At 49.5% G+C, this 14,392-nt stretch overlaps 1 protein-coding gene across 2 annotated transcripts in view; it reads left to right on the top strand.

The window, feature by feature from the left end:
* Nucleotides 1–14,392, top strand: part of atp2c1 (ATPase secretory pathway Ca2+ transporting 1) — a 31,618-nt gene that overhangs the window by 2,228 nt on the left and 14,998 nt on the right. The window contains exons 1-10 of one of the 2 annotated variants that reach the window (XM_030358737.1): nucleotides 7,355–7,376; nucleotides 8,070–8,174; nucleotides 8,778–8,894; nucleotides 11,512–11,601; nucleotides 12,025–12,060; nucleotides 12,437–12,498; nucleotides 13,093–13,201; nucleotides 13,710–13,868; nucleotides 13,983–14,051; nucleotides 14,154–14,229. In XM_030358737.1, the coding sequence (XP_030214597.1) occupies nucleotides 7,362–7,376; nucleotides 8,070–8,174; nucleotides 8,778–8,894; nucleotides 11,512–11,601; nucleotides 12,025–12,060; nucleotides 12,437–12,498; nucleotides 13,093–13,201; nucleotides 13,710–13,868; nucleotides 13,983–14,051; nucleotides 14,154–14,229 (838 nt within the window). In that variant the 5' untranslated portion in view covers nucleotides 7,355–7,361. Of the gene's footprint in view, nucleotides 1–7,354; nucleotides 7,377–8,069; nucleotides 8,175–8,777; nucleotides 8,895–11,511; nucleotides 11,602–12,024; nucleotides 12,061–12,436; nucleotides 12,499–13,092; nucleotides 13,202–13,709; nucleotides 13,869–13,982; nucleotides 14,052–14,153; nucleotides 14,230–14,392 lie in introns of those variants that run through there. The other variant, XM_030358738.1, reaches the window with a different exon arrangement.

Below are 14,392 nucleotides of genomic sequence, written 5' to 3'. Positions count from 1 at the left end.
GTATCGAGTGTGATGTTATTGACGCTGACGTTGGCTGTGATCCGTTCGTATCGTTGTTTGTGTTTGTCTGAGTGGATTGATGCCTGACAGATCCACTCGACTCAGGCTAGGTCTTCAGCCCCAAATTACTTATTTGGGTCGAGTTGGATGAAAATAATAATGCATTGTTAACAGATCTCTGCCCAAATTAGTGTCAATACGATAACGGACGAGGCCGGATTATAATGCAGCCACATTCGAGGTGATCATTATTCAACAGTCACAGCTCAAATCAGATCATAACACAATCACAGTCGATATCACCGCATGGTTGGTTTAATACGCTCACAGCTGTCTGTTTTGATGAATTCAATCGCTCCCACCATCTAAGCCAACAGCACACACCTTTATCTAACATAATCAATAACTCAGTTAAGCTAAACAGAGGTGAGCTGGGCCTAAATGCTAGGCTTGACAAAAACATTAAAAGTGGTGGCGATTCATAAATGCACTCCTTGTTAAACAAGTGATTCCCACAGCAGCGATATCCGGATTGCTGAGTTATGGAGTGAAATGTATTGATCTCACTACAATCAGCATCATTTCCCTCCACACATTGCCTCAGAGTGGGGATCTGCGGAGGCTGTTTACGTTGTCGACAGGGCCCGTTGGACTCATGGAACCTCTTATCGTGGTGACCGCTGGCTTTAGGGCTCCTTAAAGTCGGGCCTCCATGGTGATAATCGGTCGTATCTTTCTACTTCCTGTGTAAAGTGTTATTGGCGAGCAGGGGGGGGGGGGGGGGGGGGGGGGGTGTGTTGCTGGTAGCATGATGTGAGCTGTTGATTTTAATGCTAACAGACAGGCAAGGCCAAACGGCGTGTTTGACAGAGTGGGCTGTGTTTGCTCTCAGTGTGTGTATCCTCAGGATCTAGATGGGCTGCTGTTAGGTGGTCTGCCATGCTCTCTTTCTCTCCGGCTGTCTGTTGCTCTCTCTCTGTCTTCGTGCTCTGCCTGTCCGTCTGTCCCTCTCTGTCGGTCTCTCCCTCTCTGATTGTTTCTCTGTCCCTGCCTCTCGCTCTGGCGCTGTCCCGCCCCCTGCCTCAGTGCTGCTCTGCCATTGGTCCAGACACTGCAGTGTGATGTTGACCGACGGCTTCTGTGTTGGGGGCAGGGGTGTGTGTGTGCTGGGGGTTAGAGGGTTAGTCGGTTAGGGTAGAGAGAAAAATATCCAGAGCTAAATATTTCAAATGCTCCGGACGACGAGGTCAATAGGTACCGAGGTCACCAGTAAATAAATACAATGAGTACACCAGGGCAGCTGCACCTGTGAGTCAACAGAACACCAGCCGGCCCCCCTGGAGAAGAGGGCTAAGTCAGGTCCTTAAACAAGTAAACAGACCCAGGGGCCGTTGCATGTAGCCAGTTAGGATGTCATTTAAACCAGAACAGTTTCCCTGCACTGTTGGGATTTTTTGTTTGCAGAACTGCTGATTTTAAGATTTCCAGGACCAGGACAACTCGATGTCAGCCAGGTTGAACTGAAAGATCTGCGTTAACGACGGGCTTCAAAGGCCTTCGTCCGTCTCATCCTGACGATGGGACCGATCAGGGAATTCCAAAGCCATAGTTGCAACTTCAGTGGTTTGATTGGTTGAAGCACTGAACCAATTAACATCATTTTCTGTTCATTTTGCCCTACGTGATCATGGAACAGCTGTCTCTGATTTGACCAGGTGTTAAACATGACAAAAGGTTTCTTACAATATTCTAGTGGGCTACATGAAGGAAGGAGGTGATCCTCTGGTTTCCCTAACATCTCACTGTGAGCTGCGCTCCAGTTGCCTCCCAGGTCTGACACAGAGTTCCGCCATTAGGTCTCTGTTCAGAGGGGTCACATAAAACAATGACGAACCAACCTACTGCAGGCCCGGGCGGGGTAACGGTTGTATGTAGTGTGTAGGTATACAGTATACTATTAGTGTACTGTCAGTACCTTACTGTACCAACAGCGATATACCGTTTCTTTCTACTGACAAATGTACTATTTGTAAGTCGCTGTGGATAAAAGTGTCTGCTGAATGCCCAAATATAAAGAATGGAAATCAATATTAATTAAATGTTTTTCTAATTCACGTAAAGATTATTGTTGAGGTGAAATATTAACATGGAGGCAAAAGGATGCGCCTTGGAATACAGTGGGTTTGGATGTGACCATATAAGATGTGGTTCCTTACCTGTAACTAAACCATTATGACCAGTAAGAAGTGGCCACTGGCGCCACGAGCCAGCTTATCTCGGAGCCATCCTGCATTCACCGGGTTTACTCAAGGTTCACAGTATGGGTCGCTATGGTTACTGACCGGCGCTGTCGTGCTGGATAAACAGGTCATGTGACCTGCACGTTTTTCCAGGCTTGCAAATTTCTGGATGAAGAGGACACACACACACACACACACACACACACACACCCTTGTTGTTGAACTCGTCACATGAGCAATAGTACATGAAACCATTTTGGAATGCAGCCTTTGTTTTAGTTCTTTCTTGCCCTCTGCCTCACATGACGAAGCTTAATGTCTTTGTCGCCTTTGTCTATCCTACTACTTTTTGAAACCTGTTTATACTCTGTAGAAACATAAGTGATGACTGTCATCACTTATGTTTCTACAGAGTTGTCTCTGTAAGAATATCAAAACAAGGTTTTTGAACCGACTTGTGTCTGAAGTTTTTGAGAGTCTGAAGATTTTGTTCAGAGGTGTGGTACTCTCCCTGGAAGTTACAAAACTTGGGTGTGATTAAGTGATTCTAATAATCTGCATACAATGTTGGTGGAAAGACCAAATGAAACACAGAACTTTCATCTTGGGACCTCGTTGCCTCACATCGTTGATTGTTTGTAGGTCGACTCAAACAAAGCATACCAACATTTTTGCGTCAAATCTGACAGGAACTTCCTCCAAAACGAACACTTATCTGATTTCAACATTAAATGGTAGACCAGGCACTGCCTTCCAGCCAATGGCAGCCCAGTATCGCGTCCAATCATAAACCTGTCGGATGTTAACCTGTCTCTCCTGCCTTTTGCCCAACACTCGTTTCTTATTATTTAGAAATTTGTGTTGCCGCCAAAATCAGGATATTGTCTCTGCATGACTTGTTAAGGCAGCTAGTGTTGGGTCATTGAATTCTGCTGAATGACGCTTTTAGTTTGAACGTTTATCGACATGTATGTTGGTCTTTAGATCATGTTATTGCTTTATGTATTACTGTGTATAGTACTGCATTATCACACCAGGAAGTTAAAATATACACCTTTGACCGCACCTGCTGAATGACTAGAGAGATTAATGAGTTGACTGATTATGAGATAAGAAAAGAGGTTTAAACTTTAAGGAAACTAAGAGGCCACTGGATAAAGTTACTCCTTTAACTCCTATAATTAGATCAACATTTGAATCATGCGTGCTATAAAACATGCGTAACAAGAATCCCTGCTGTGTTGGCTTGGAGCCATGTTCCAAGGGCTGCAACCAAAAAAACCTTGAATGAGGAAATTCTACCAAGTGGTCATCGAGAGCAGACGATAATAACGATTATAAAGGGATTAAACAATCTTCACGTTATCTCTAGATTAACTTAATCGGCTGTAGAGCTGAGCAATTAATCGATTTTTAATCGTCATAGAATATTTGCTTTAGGACAATTTTTTGGAAAGAAAATCGATTTATAAAAAATATAGATATTTGAAAGAAAATATGTCAAATATCAATTTGGCAGCATGCGCTGAAGAGTTTGTCTAAAGTCAGTGGCGACCGAAAGCCGCAGCACACATTTATTAAACTGAGGCACGCAGCAGAGTGGTAGAGGTGTGTTATTTATTTAGCTTTTGTTAATCATTGCTATTATTCAAATAGAATAATATTTTTCATTTATAGCAAAAAAATCGAGCCAATAACGTGCCAATTCACAATTCGCCAACATTAACTCAAAGCTATTGGAGTGTTAAAGACAAACGTTGATGGAGAATCGCAGACACAAAGATATTGCTTGTGCCTTACATTTTTGGCAACTACGTCGTCTTTCCTTTTGAAAAGTTAAAATTCCACAAATTGTTTGACTTTGTTTCAGTTGTTATTTGGACATTAATACTGTTAAGCTGCCCCCCCCCCCCCACCCACGAGGGCAAGTTTAGACGCAAAGGAATGTTGAAAAAATGGAATATCACTAAATAACTCTCTGGCCTGGAACAGATTTCAAAGGAGAAACTATACTGGCGGTCGTATTGTTGTTTAGACTGAGCATGTTTCCTTTATCTCCGATGACGTATCGTGTTCATTTCTGGAGTAAATGTGGTTCTGGCAATGTTCTCTGCAACAATCCACCTTTTCTGGGCTCGTCTACAACCAGACACGGGCTGATGATGTGGCGGTTTATGGATGAGTTTGAAGGACAAGGATACATGGAGATGGTGATCTGTGTGGGTGGTGATGGCTGGTCTAATCTGTGCACATCGATTAGCCAATACACATTGGTGCTTAGCCTCAACCTGCCCCAGAGTCCAGTCAGTGCGACCCGTTCCAGGTGAGGCTGCTTCATCTATACATTTGACTAGTTGAGGTGAAGAGTTGGACTGGGAGTGGCTACCTTTATGGTCGGGCTAAGCAAAAGCATCTGAAGGGAAGAACGTTGCATCCTGGGGATTGGCAGTGTGGAAGTCTGTGTACTTGACCCCTCCCCCGCCCTCCAAGGAGGAGGAGGAATCCCTGGATCCAGCTCTAAGCTCTGGTTAGTCTTAATCACCCAGAATCCACTCAGCCGCTCTCACCTACTCAGGCCTAAAAAAAAAAAAGTTTGGTTCCTGGTGGTTGTCAGTTGAGGTCATGGGTAGGTAGGACATTTTTTTAATTTTTTTTATTTATTTTTTTCCAGCGGCAGCGAATGATAGGTACGTTGTTTTCATTAAAAAACGCGAAAATTCGCTCAGAATGAAGAGGTGCTGTACCAAAACGTAATTATAGTTTGCATCAAAAACATATTTTTCTTTTTTTTTTTTTTCTTTTTTTTTAAAGCTCATAAAATTATTTGGGTCGCACATAAATTGACAGCGTCGGTCGGAAGCCGGAACCAAACAATTATTATTTTTTGGCCTCAGAGCTACCCAGCACCTTACCCTGGAGCGGGCCAGAGCAGGCGGCCTGGGGCCCAGCCCAGCCCTTTCCTGGGAGCCAGAGCTCCAGTTGAAGGCCGCCGCCTTAGGGCCCTTTTCCACAGACGGTACCAGCTCTACTCGCAACAACTGAGCGTGGCACGACTTGCTTTGGTTCCAGGCACGTCGTGTTTCCATCTTGAATGAAGTACCTTTTCAAGGTGGGCGGGTCGTCATAGCACGCACGGGCGAAACTGCAGTAACGTACCTATCCACGCGACACAAAGGCCTTTGCTCAGGGCTATATAAAACACAACGATGGCATGCTCTTGCGTGCTGTTCCTACCATGTTGATCAATGTCAATCACTATTGTTGTCTGAACGCTGATGATAGTATTTATAGATGACGCTGTCAGGCTCGGACGTCGGGCTCATCATGACTCGTCCGGCGGCGTCACTCTGGCCAATCAGTGGCCAGCAGCCTGTTTGCGTGACACAAAAAGTATCAGAGAAGCTCTCATGGAACCTCGACTGAGGTGAGACTAAAAAAGTACCAGTTAGCAGGTACCAGGTACTTCGGAACGCAAAAAGAGGCGGGCTGAGGCGAGTTGAGCTTGTACTGTCGTGGATAAAGGCCATTAGGGGAACACCAATCCAGTTATGGATCCCTGAGGACGTTATTCTCCAGTGCATGTGTGAAAGGGTTTTGTGTGGATTAGCTAGCGTTGTCCCTTCAGCTGACTTTACACATGGGTTGGTTGGAGTACTAAGCCTTCGTATCACCCTGTGTGCTTGTTTTGCAAGCTGAGGCCTCTAATTGAACCTGGTCACCGTGTTGAGGGGGGCTTTAATGGCAGCGTGTGCTAACTCACAGCCATTATCCATTGCTGCAGATTACATTCAATAGTTTTCTAATATTTGTAAGACAATGTGGTCCACTGCTACTCTTGGTTGGATAACGTTTGGTGTATTTTAAGCTGTATGGACTGATTTGGTTCTATAGGTAGCACTAGGCAATGGGAAAGCCAGGTATTTCTGCTGCTGCTTTATCTTCTGTGTAATACAAACCAACGAGATCCTCTGGTTGACGCAGTCATCATTGGGGCTGCAGTCAACCAAACAAAATCCTGGTTGACTGCAGTTGGACCGGCGCTACGACCAATCGATTGTTCCTCTAGATCTAGAGCAGGGTGCTCCATCTGGTAGGCTAAATATCGCGCATGTGCTGTCTGGAGGAAGTCACAAATTGTTTGACTTTGCCTCAGTTGTTATTTGGACAATGTTGTTTAGCAGTCCCCCTTCCCCCCCCCTCGGGTCGGGCATCAACCCCCACCCCCACCCATGGGGATAAGTTTAGACGTAAAGGAACATTATATAAATTGAACATCCCTAAAAAAGCGGGAGGACCTTATTGAAATGACTCCGGCCCTCAGGACGCTGGAGAACACACTCAGACCCCGTAGGTTCCCGTGACCCTCTCTCTGCACGCAGCAGGGAGCGGGAACAGGGCTGCGCTGAAGAGGCGGCCACATGGGCCTGGAGGCTATATGGGAGATGCTGATGATCTGAGCCGACCTTTGGTTTCCTGTCATGTGGTGGCACCCCATATTAGCCACACAATAGGCCTGTGAAGGCACCACATCACAGGCCTATTGTCGTTTCAAAGGGTTGGCGTTTCGAGGAGTGGATGGGCTTATGTCTGGATGCCGTCTTTGTTTCCAGACTCCCTCAGCGCTCAAGATTGAGATTTGTTTCTCGACTGAAAGCCAGTTACGAAATGAGTTCTAGAACCAGGAGGTGCCCCTCGGTGTCGTCCGTTGAATCCTGATTGATCGGCCACACTGAGCTGCTTTAGCCTCCGCTGCGCCACATTGCTGAAGCAAAAGGCATTCAATGCCGTTCCACGTTGTCCTTCACTGCAGGACTTTATGCATTTGCAGTAAATAAACTTTATTATCACACCCAGTGGACAGTAGGTCTCTTGTTTTCAGAAGCAGGATGAAGGTGACCAGCAGGCAAATATTGTCTGGGCGTGTCTGTTGAACAGGTATCAGCGGTCGCTGTTCACCTGGGGCGGTTCACTCCCGCGCTGTTCACTGGAGGAGTCTAACGTACAGTCGGTGGTTCTTACAGCGCTGGTCTTCATCCTCTTTGGCTTTCTTTTTGACTGAACCTGGCAGCCCCTTGGACACTAACCGTGTGACCCTAAGCTATGGAAGTTTCCGGTCAAGAAATGGAAGAGCTCGAGGTCTGACCTACTCTTATCATGGTTTTTGTGTGTTTGTGCTGGCCTGGTGTTACTCTTTTGTACTTGTCTCAAATTCCTTTTGGATCAGACGCAAAGCAAACAAACAAGACATACTTGTAGAGTCAAAATATTTACAGCTTTGACGGGAATATGCAGAATATTTGAATGGTGTGAATTATTTGAATGCGTGTGCTTTAGTTTGTGAGGTTGTTTCCTCGTACGATAACTCAAAGGAGTCACCTCTCTGTTTTGTAGAAAGTTGGCATCCAAAATGAAACTTCTGCGATACAACTGCACCTTCATGTTATCAACAGAGACCAGGGTGACCGCGACAAAGATTGTCCTGATTTGGGTTGTTTAAACAGATTTTCTTTTCAGGCTAGAGCTGTCAAAAGTTTACTTTGGTTTGATTTAATTTGCATAATGGAAATGACGTTGTTTATGTACAGTCCCATTAAGCTCTATTATTTTAAATGATTTTATTGACGGGGAAAAATCGCAACGAACAAGTGCGAAAAATCATAAAGCCCCTTAAGACTATGTTTTTCTATGTTTTCCAATGGTAATCTAGAGATGGATTGGAAAGATGTATTTTTTTCTGTTGTTGGACACTGGTTCTAAATATTGGATGATCTCCTCCCTATAATTCAGTGATTGAGTGGATTGATTGACCTGCATGGTCTTGTGTTTCAGCTTTCCCCGAGACCCCCCTCCAGAGAAGATGAGATGATGGTGCCTGTACTAGGTCCAAAGAAAGCCAGCCAGCTCCCCGTCAACGAAGTGGCCTGCATCCTTCAGGTACTGTGGCAACACTAACAAGCCTCCCCTCTGACACGCATCAGCCCGACTCCGGAGCCGGGCTCAGTCTAGTTAGCTTGGAGCGAGCTCGGACGTAAGCCGCCTCCTCCCATTGCTCCCTTTGAAGCCTAGTTAGAAACACAGAACCCACGCCCTGCAGACAATATGCTAAAGGGAGGGACGGGGTTGGCTCCTGGACTGCGGCCCAATGCCACACGTCATTCCCTCGTCTCCTCTCCCCCACCCTACTGTCTATCTTCTATTCATCATAAAGGTTATAACAACAGCACTCGGTGAAGGCCCTATCAACAAGGATTAATGACAAAATCAGCCAGAGAACAAACCCCTTTTCGGCTTCCCCACACCTTGTTTAACGTCATTAACGTCTGTCTTTTACATCAACGTGTCACAGTCAGTGTCTGCGCATGGTGCTGCGTGTAGTATTAAGCAGTGGTTCTCTGGTGGCGGCCATCACCACGGGACCTGCTATAAACCGGCCTTATAAGAGACGCCCTGCTGCATGCCGGCCGCCCCCAGGGGGCGCCGGAGGGGTGTGAGGCTCTGAGCAGGGCCTGGTGGTGATCTGGTCTTCCCGCTGCGCAGGCGGAGCTGCAGCTGGGTCTGTCGCAGGAGGAGGTCGCCCGGAGGAGGGCCTACCACGGCTGGAATGAGTTCGACATCAGCGAGGACGAGCCCCTCTGGAGGAAGTACATGTGCCAGGTAGGTTGCCACCCCCCCCCCCCCCCCCACACACACACACACACACACACACACGTCCTTGTAAGTCGCTTCTGAGTGTCTGCTGCTGAACAGCTCTTCTGTCTTTTGTGTCAAAGCTCTTGTAAATGTCCACATGTAAACCTTTGGCATGCAATAAATGCATAAAAATAAATGCATAAAAAATATGGATGCAGCGATACCGATGCCAGACACTTCTCAGACACAACCACCCGATACCTCTATACCTAACGGAACCGGTGCATCCCACATAAAAATGCCAATTGCTCTTCTAGCTATTATGAATTTGGTTAATGGATATTTCTAGAGCGCACAGTCGCACACAGAGTGAGGACTGATTTCACAGTTCCTCACCGTGTCTCTCACCGTGCCCCTCATGCCAAGAGTCTCCCGCGGGGTCAGGGCAGCAGAGGTCCTGACCGCCTCGGACCGACGCCGCCGGCGCCACTGCTCACCGTGTGGATTCTGATGAACGGAGGGCGTGCGCTCGGTAGTCATGTTTGCACTTCTCCTTAGCAGCATTTGATCGTTTGCATTTCATTGAAATGTTTACCGTCTCGGGAAAGTTCAACCGAGGGCAACCGGCCCAGCCCTTTTAGCACTGAGGAGCATCCAGCATCAGGGCAGTGGGGGGGGGGGGGGGTACTAGGAGGAGCCGGGGGTCGAACGAGCAACGTAGCGGGGACCAGTCAACCCCCAGAGCCACTGCCGACCCCAAGGGGTACGGGCTGCCCAGCCCTGCAGGATGTGGAGTACCTTCCCTCAGGTCCTCCCCAGGTCCTCGTCCCCCAGTCCCCGGCCCGCTGGCTCGTGGGGTCGGAGCTCACAGGACGCGTAGTGGGGGTGGGGGGGGGGGGGGGGTCCCCCACATTCTGGCATCTGCTATATGGGGGTTTATAAAGGCCTAACAGGGGCTGTACCCGGGACGCTATTGGACGGCGGTCTCAGAATAATAGAATAATGGATTGCGTTCATACGGTGATCCAGGGGGGTGTCCCGGCTGTGAGGCACCAGGCAATCTGCTCTCTCCTGCAACCGCCTGGTCTCCTCTGGGCTCCCTCCCAGCCAGACGGAGGAGGCTAGTGCCGAGCCCCCCTCTGCCATCTGCCAAGTGAGCAGTCGCTAATGTGTCGGCACGGCAACGGCGCACACCTAGGGTGCCTGCATTCCAATGCAGGGGGGGGGGGGGAGGGGGGGTGGGCTGATATCCGGGACTGGGCGCGGCGACGGCCGGGATTTAAACGCTTCTCACGGAGCCCCTCGGACCAGGCCTGGGGTCTCCTCTCCTGGGGAGAAGACGACCTGAGGGGCCTGTTTCATGATCAGCTCCAAGAGGCGCTTACCTTCGGGCTCCACCGTGGGCCTCATTCACCCCGTGGCCTTCTTGGATCCGTACGCCAGCTCGGTGAGGGAGCCGAAGGCGTCTCAGAGCCCTGGTGGAGCCGAGATGGCTGCGAGGTGTGGATGAGGACCATTCGCTTACCCGGTGGCTGCCTTCAGAGAGCACTTCGCTACGGGCTAGCTAGCATGCAGCTGGGCTAGCTAGCATGCCTGTAAGCTTTGTTGATTCTGAAGGGCGGGCAGGACGGTCCAGCGGTGTTGCGCCCCGACAAAGGGCTCTGGGTCAAAGCCTGGCCCGTCTGAAGCCAGGCGCCCCGGTGGCATCGGGCCTGGTGGCCGGGAGCTACTCTGGATGAAAGTGCCTCCGCGTGGTCCCCGTGCTCCTGCAGGGACCGGGGATCGGGCGTGGAAGGGTTCTATGGTTGGCATGGAAACCGGGTCACGTGGTCGACCCGTGCTGAAATTAGCTCGCTCCGTCCTGGTTTCAACCCACCGGGGGCGGCCTTTCTGTGTCAGCGTGTGTGTTGAGGGCGCGGAGCGGCCTCTGCAGTGACACCACAGGTCCACACGCCGCCGCCGCCGCGCGCTAACGAAGCCGCGGGGACGTTCGCGCGCACACACATCGCCTGCGTTTGGTATTCCCTGTACACAGATACCCACGATCTAGCAGGATCGTCCGTTTTTATATCTACATGGTCATTGATTATGCTTTGTGGTTTGATTTAGTGAACCCAAATCTCCCTACGGGGATAAATAAGGTACTTTATCAATTCATTCCTTCCTCAACAATCTCTCCCTCTCTGACTCTCTCCCTCTCTCACTCTCTCCCTCTCTGACTCTCTCCCTCTCTGACTCTCCCTCTCTCCCGCTCTAACTCTGTGACACTCTCTCCCTCTCTGACTCTCCATCTCTGACTTTCAACCTCTCTGACTCTCTCCCCCTCTGACTTTCTCTCCCACTCTGACTCTTCGTCTCAGTCTCTCTCCGTCTTTCGGTCTCTCTCTCTCCCTGTCTGACTCTCTCTCTCCCTCTCTGACTGTCTGTCTCTCGCTCTCTCTCTGTCTCTCTCTTGCTCTCATTTTCTACCTCTCTATCTTTCTCTAACATTTGATATGTAATGCCAATTCCTTCGTCAATGTTGACATTTCACGTTGCCATATCACACATTAAAATCAGTAAATATTAGCTGAGTAAACGCAAGAGAATGTAACTGACCTTCCCTGTATCCGCCTTTGTCTCTCGCCCTGCCTCTCTCTAGTTCAAGGACCCTCTCATCCTGTTGCTCCTCGCGTCCGCTGTCATCAGTGTGCTCATGCACCAGTTTGATGATGCCATCAGCATTACTGTGGTATGCGCACGCACGCACGCACGCACGCACGCACGCACGCACGCACACACGCACGCACATCCACTCAATCTTACACACACACACATGAACACACATCCACTCACTCTCACACTCTCACACACATCCACTCACTCTCTCACTCTCACACACAAACACACACATCCACTCACTCTCACACACAAACACGCACACATCCACTCATTCTCACTCACTCTCACACACACACACACACATCCACTCACTCTTACACACACACAACCACGCACGCACACGCACACACAGGTACAATCTTTCAGTGGTGATGATCACATGACTTGATGCGGGACGAGTTGTGTAACCAATACGGTGCCATGTTGGACCGGATCTGTTGGATTCAAATGAGTGTTCGTTCCACCCTAATGGCTCTGTGTTCTCTGTTTACAGGCCATAATCATAGTTGTTACGGTTGCCTTTGTGCAGGTAAGTCATAATTATTGTATTCCACGATTATATCTAAGACGCATTCTCAAGTCTTTCACATCTTCCCACACATGTTAAAACGAGTAAGAGCACCAGTTTATACTGTGTTTTTGGACATACACACACTTAAGAGCGATAATGAAATTGTTGTCAGAGCAACGCTGTACCTAATCACATGCTCTTAGAGATACACTCACACACACAAGACAGAGGAAGAGGGTTTCACTGTCGTTCTGAAATGGCCTTCCGTCTTCTAGTTGAAGCGTGCTGTCAGTCAGTGAACCGCGGTGAAGAATGTTTGCTGCCAACGTGTCTGTTGGCAAGTGCCTCCTTCCTGGGGATTAATGAGCGCGTGTGTGTGGGTGTGTGTGTGCAGGAGTACCGTTCAGAGAAATCTCTAGAAGAGTTGGGGAAGCTGGTTCCTCCAGAATGCCACTGGTAAGGCCTTATCACCTCCTGCACCGGGCCAACGGTTTCCTTTGGTGCCTTGAATCCGGTTCACAACTGTTTCTCTTTGTCTTGTCGCTCCGTCCCTCTCTTCTCTCTATCCCTCTCTTCTCTATATCCCTCTCTGTTTATGTCTCTCTCCCTGTCTTTATCTGTGTCCCTCTGTCTCTCCTTCTCGCTCCCTCTCTCGCTCCCTCTCCCTCTCTGTATCTGTGTCCCTCTGTCTCTCCTTCTCGCTCCCTCTCCCTCTCTGTCTCTGTCTCTGTCTCTCACTCTCACTCTCTCTTTGTCTCTCACTCTCACTCTCTCTTTGTCTTTGTCTCTCTCTCTGTCTCTCTCTCTCTCTCTCTCTCTCTCTCTCTCTGTCTCTCTGTCTCTCTCTCTCTCTCTCTCTCTCCCTCTCTCTCTCTGTCTCTGTCTCTGTCTCTGTCTCTGTCTCTGTCTCTGTCTCTGTCTCTGTCTCTGTCTCTCTCTCTGTCTCTGTCTCTGTCTCTGTCTCTGTCTCTGTCTCTCTCTCTCTCCGTCTCTCTCTCTGTCTCTCTCTCTCTGTCTGTCTCTCTCTCTCTCTCTGTGTCTCTCGCCCAGTATCCGTGATGGACGTCTGGAGCAGCTGTTGGCCAGAGAACTGGTCCCAGGAGACACCGTCTGTCTGTCCGTTGGGGAGAGGGTCCCGGCCGACCTGCGTCTCTTCGAGGTACACATGCACACGCACGAACACACACACGCACGCACGCACATGAACAAACAGTGTTTGTTTTTTTTAGTAATTTCTAATTGCGGCAGATTATAATGTCCCACCCTGCATGTCTTTGATGTATGATTGAGCTCTTGATGACCCAAGAGGATCAGGTTATCTACGTCTGTTTGATCTTTCCGTCGACGCCTTCCTCCAATACTGGGGTTTGAACCCTGATGAATGGGAAATGGGATGGTGAACAGTATATGTAGCGTATCCCTAACCATTGGCCACTAAAAGCACTTTACGATATTGCCCAACATTCACCCATTCATACACCCATTATCACGCCGACGGCGGAGTCAGCCACGCAGGGCGACAGCTGGATCAGAGCAGTCAGGGTGGGGGGGCTCGCTCAGGGACACCTCGACGCTCCGCTGGGGGGGGCCCGGGATCGGACCAGAGCCTGCTCTACCTCCTCCGCTGCTAATTGTGTGTTTGACCCCCCCCCCTCCCCCCTCCCCAGGCCAGTGACCTGGCTGTGGACGAGTCGAGCCTGACTGGGGAGACCTCCCCCTCCTCCAAGACCACGGCCCCCCAGGACCCGGCCAGCAACGGAGGGGACATGGCCTCGCGCAGCAACCTGGCCTTCATGGGGACACTGGTCCGCTGTGGCAAGGCCAAGGTGGGTCAACTGGGCTGGGACTGGTTCATACTGGTCTGGCACCAGCCTGAACCAGTGGAGATGTTGAATTCAGAATGAAGACCGACCAATGCTTCTGTTTGATCGTCCCCCCAGGGCATCGTCATAGGAACCGGAGAGAACTCAGAGTTTGGGGAGGTGTTCAAGATGATGCAGGCAGAGGAGGTAGGCTGACTCTTATTGATTTCGTACTGTAACGGTGTGTGTGCGTGCGCTGTTACTGTGTGTGTGGTATACCTAACCTCCACCGCCCCCTGCTGGCTCCAGGCTCCTAAGACACCGCTCCAGAAGAGCATGGACCTGCTGGGGAAGCAGCTCTCGCTCTACTCCTTCTGCATCATAGGTACGGACCGGTGTGTGTGTGTGTGTGTCTGTGTGTGGGGGGGGGGTCCATCTCTGTATGTGTGTGTGCGTGTGTCTCTCTTAGCCTGCCCGTGTGTGTGTGTGTGTGTGTGTGTGTGTGTGTGTGTGTGTGTGTGTGTGTGTGTGTGTGTGTGTGTGTGTGT

Source organism: Gadus morhua, chromosome 6 (assembly GCF_902167405.1).
Source record: "Gadus morhua chromosome 6, gadMor3.0, whole genome shotgun sequence".
NCBI classification, from domain to species: Eukaryota; Metazoa; Chordata; class Actinopteri; order Gadiformes; family Gadidae; genus Gadus; species Gadus morhua.
Note: the sequence above shows the minus strand (reverse complement) of the source record. Positions and strands in the feature narration are given on the sequence as shown.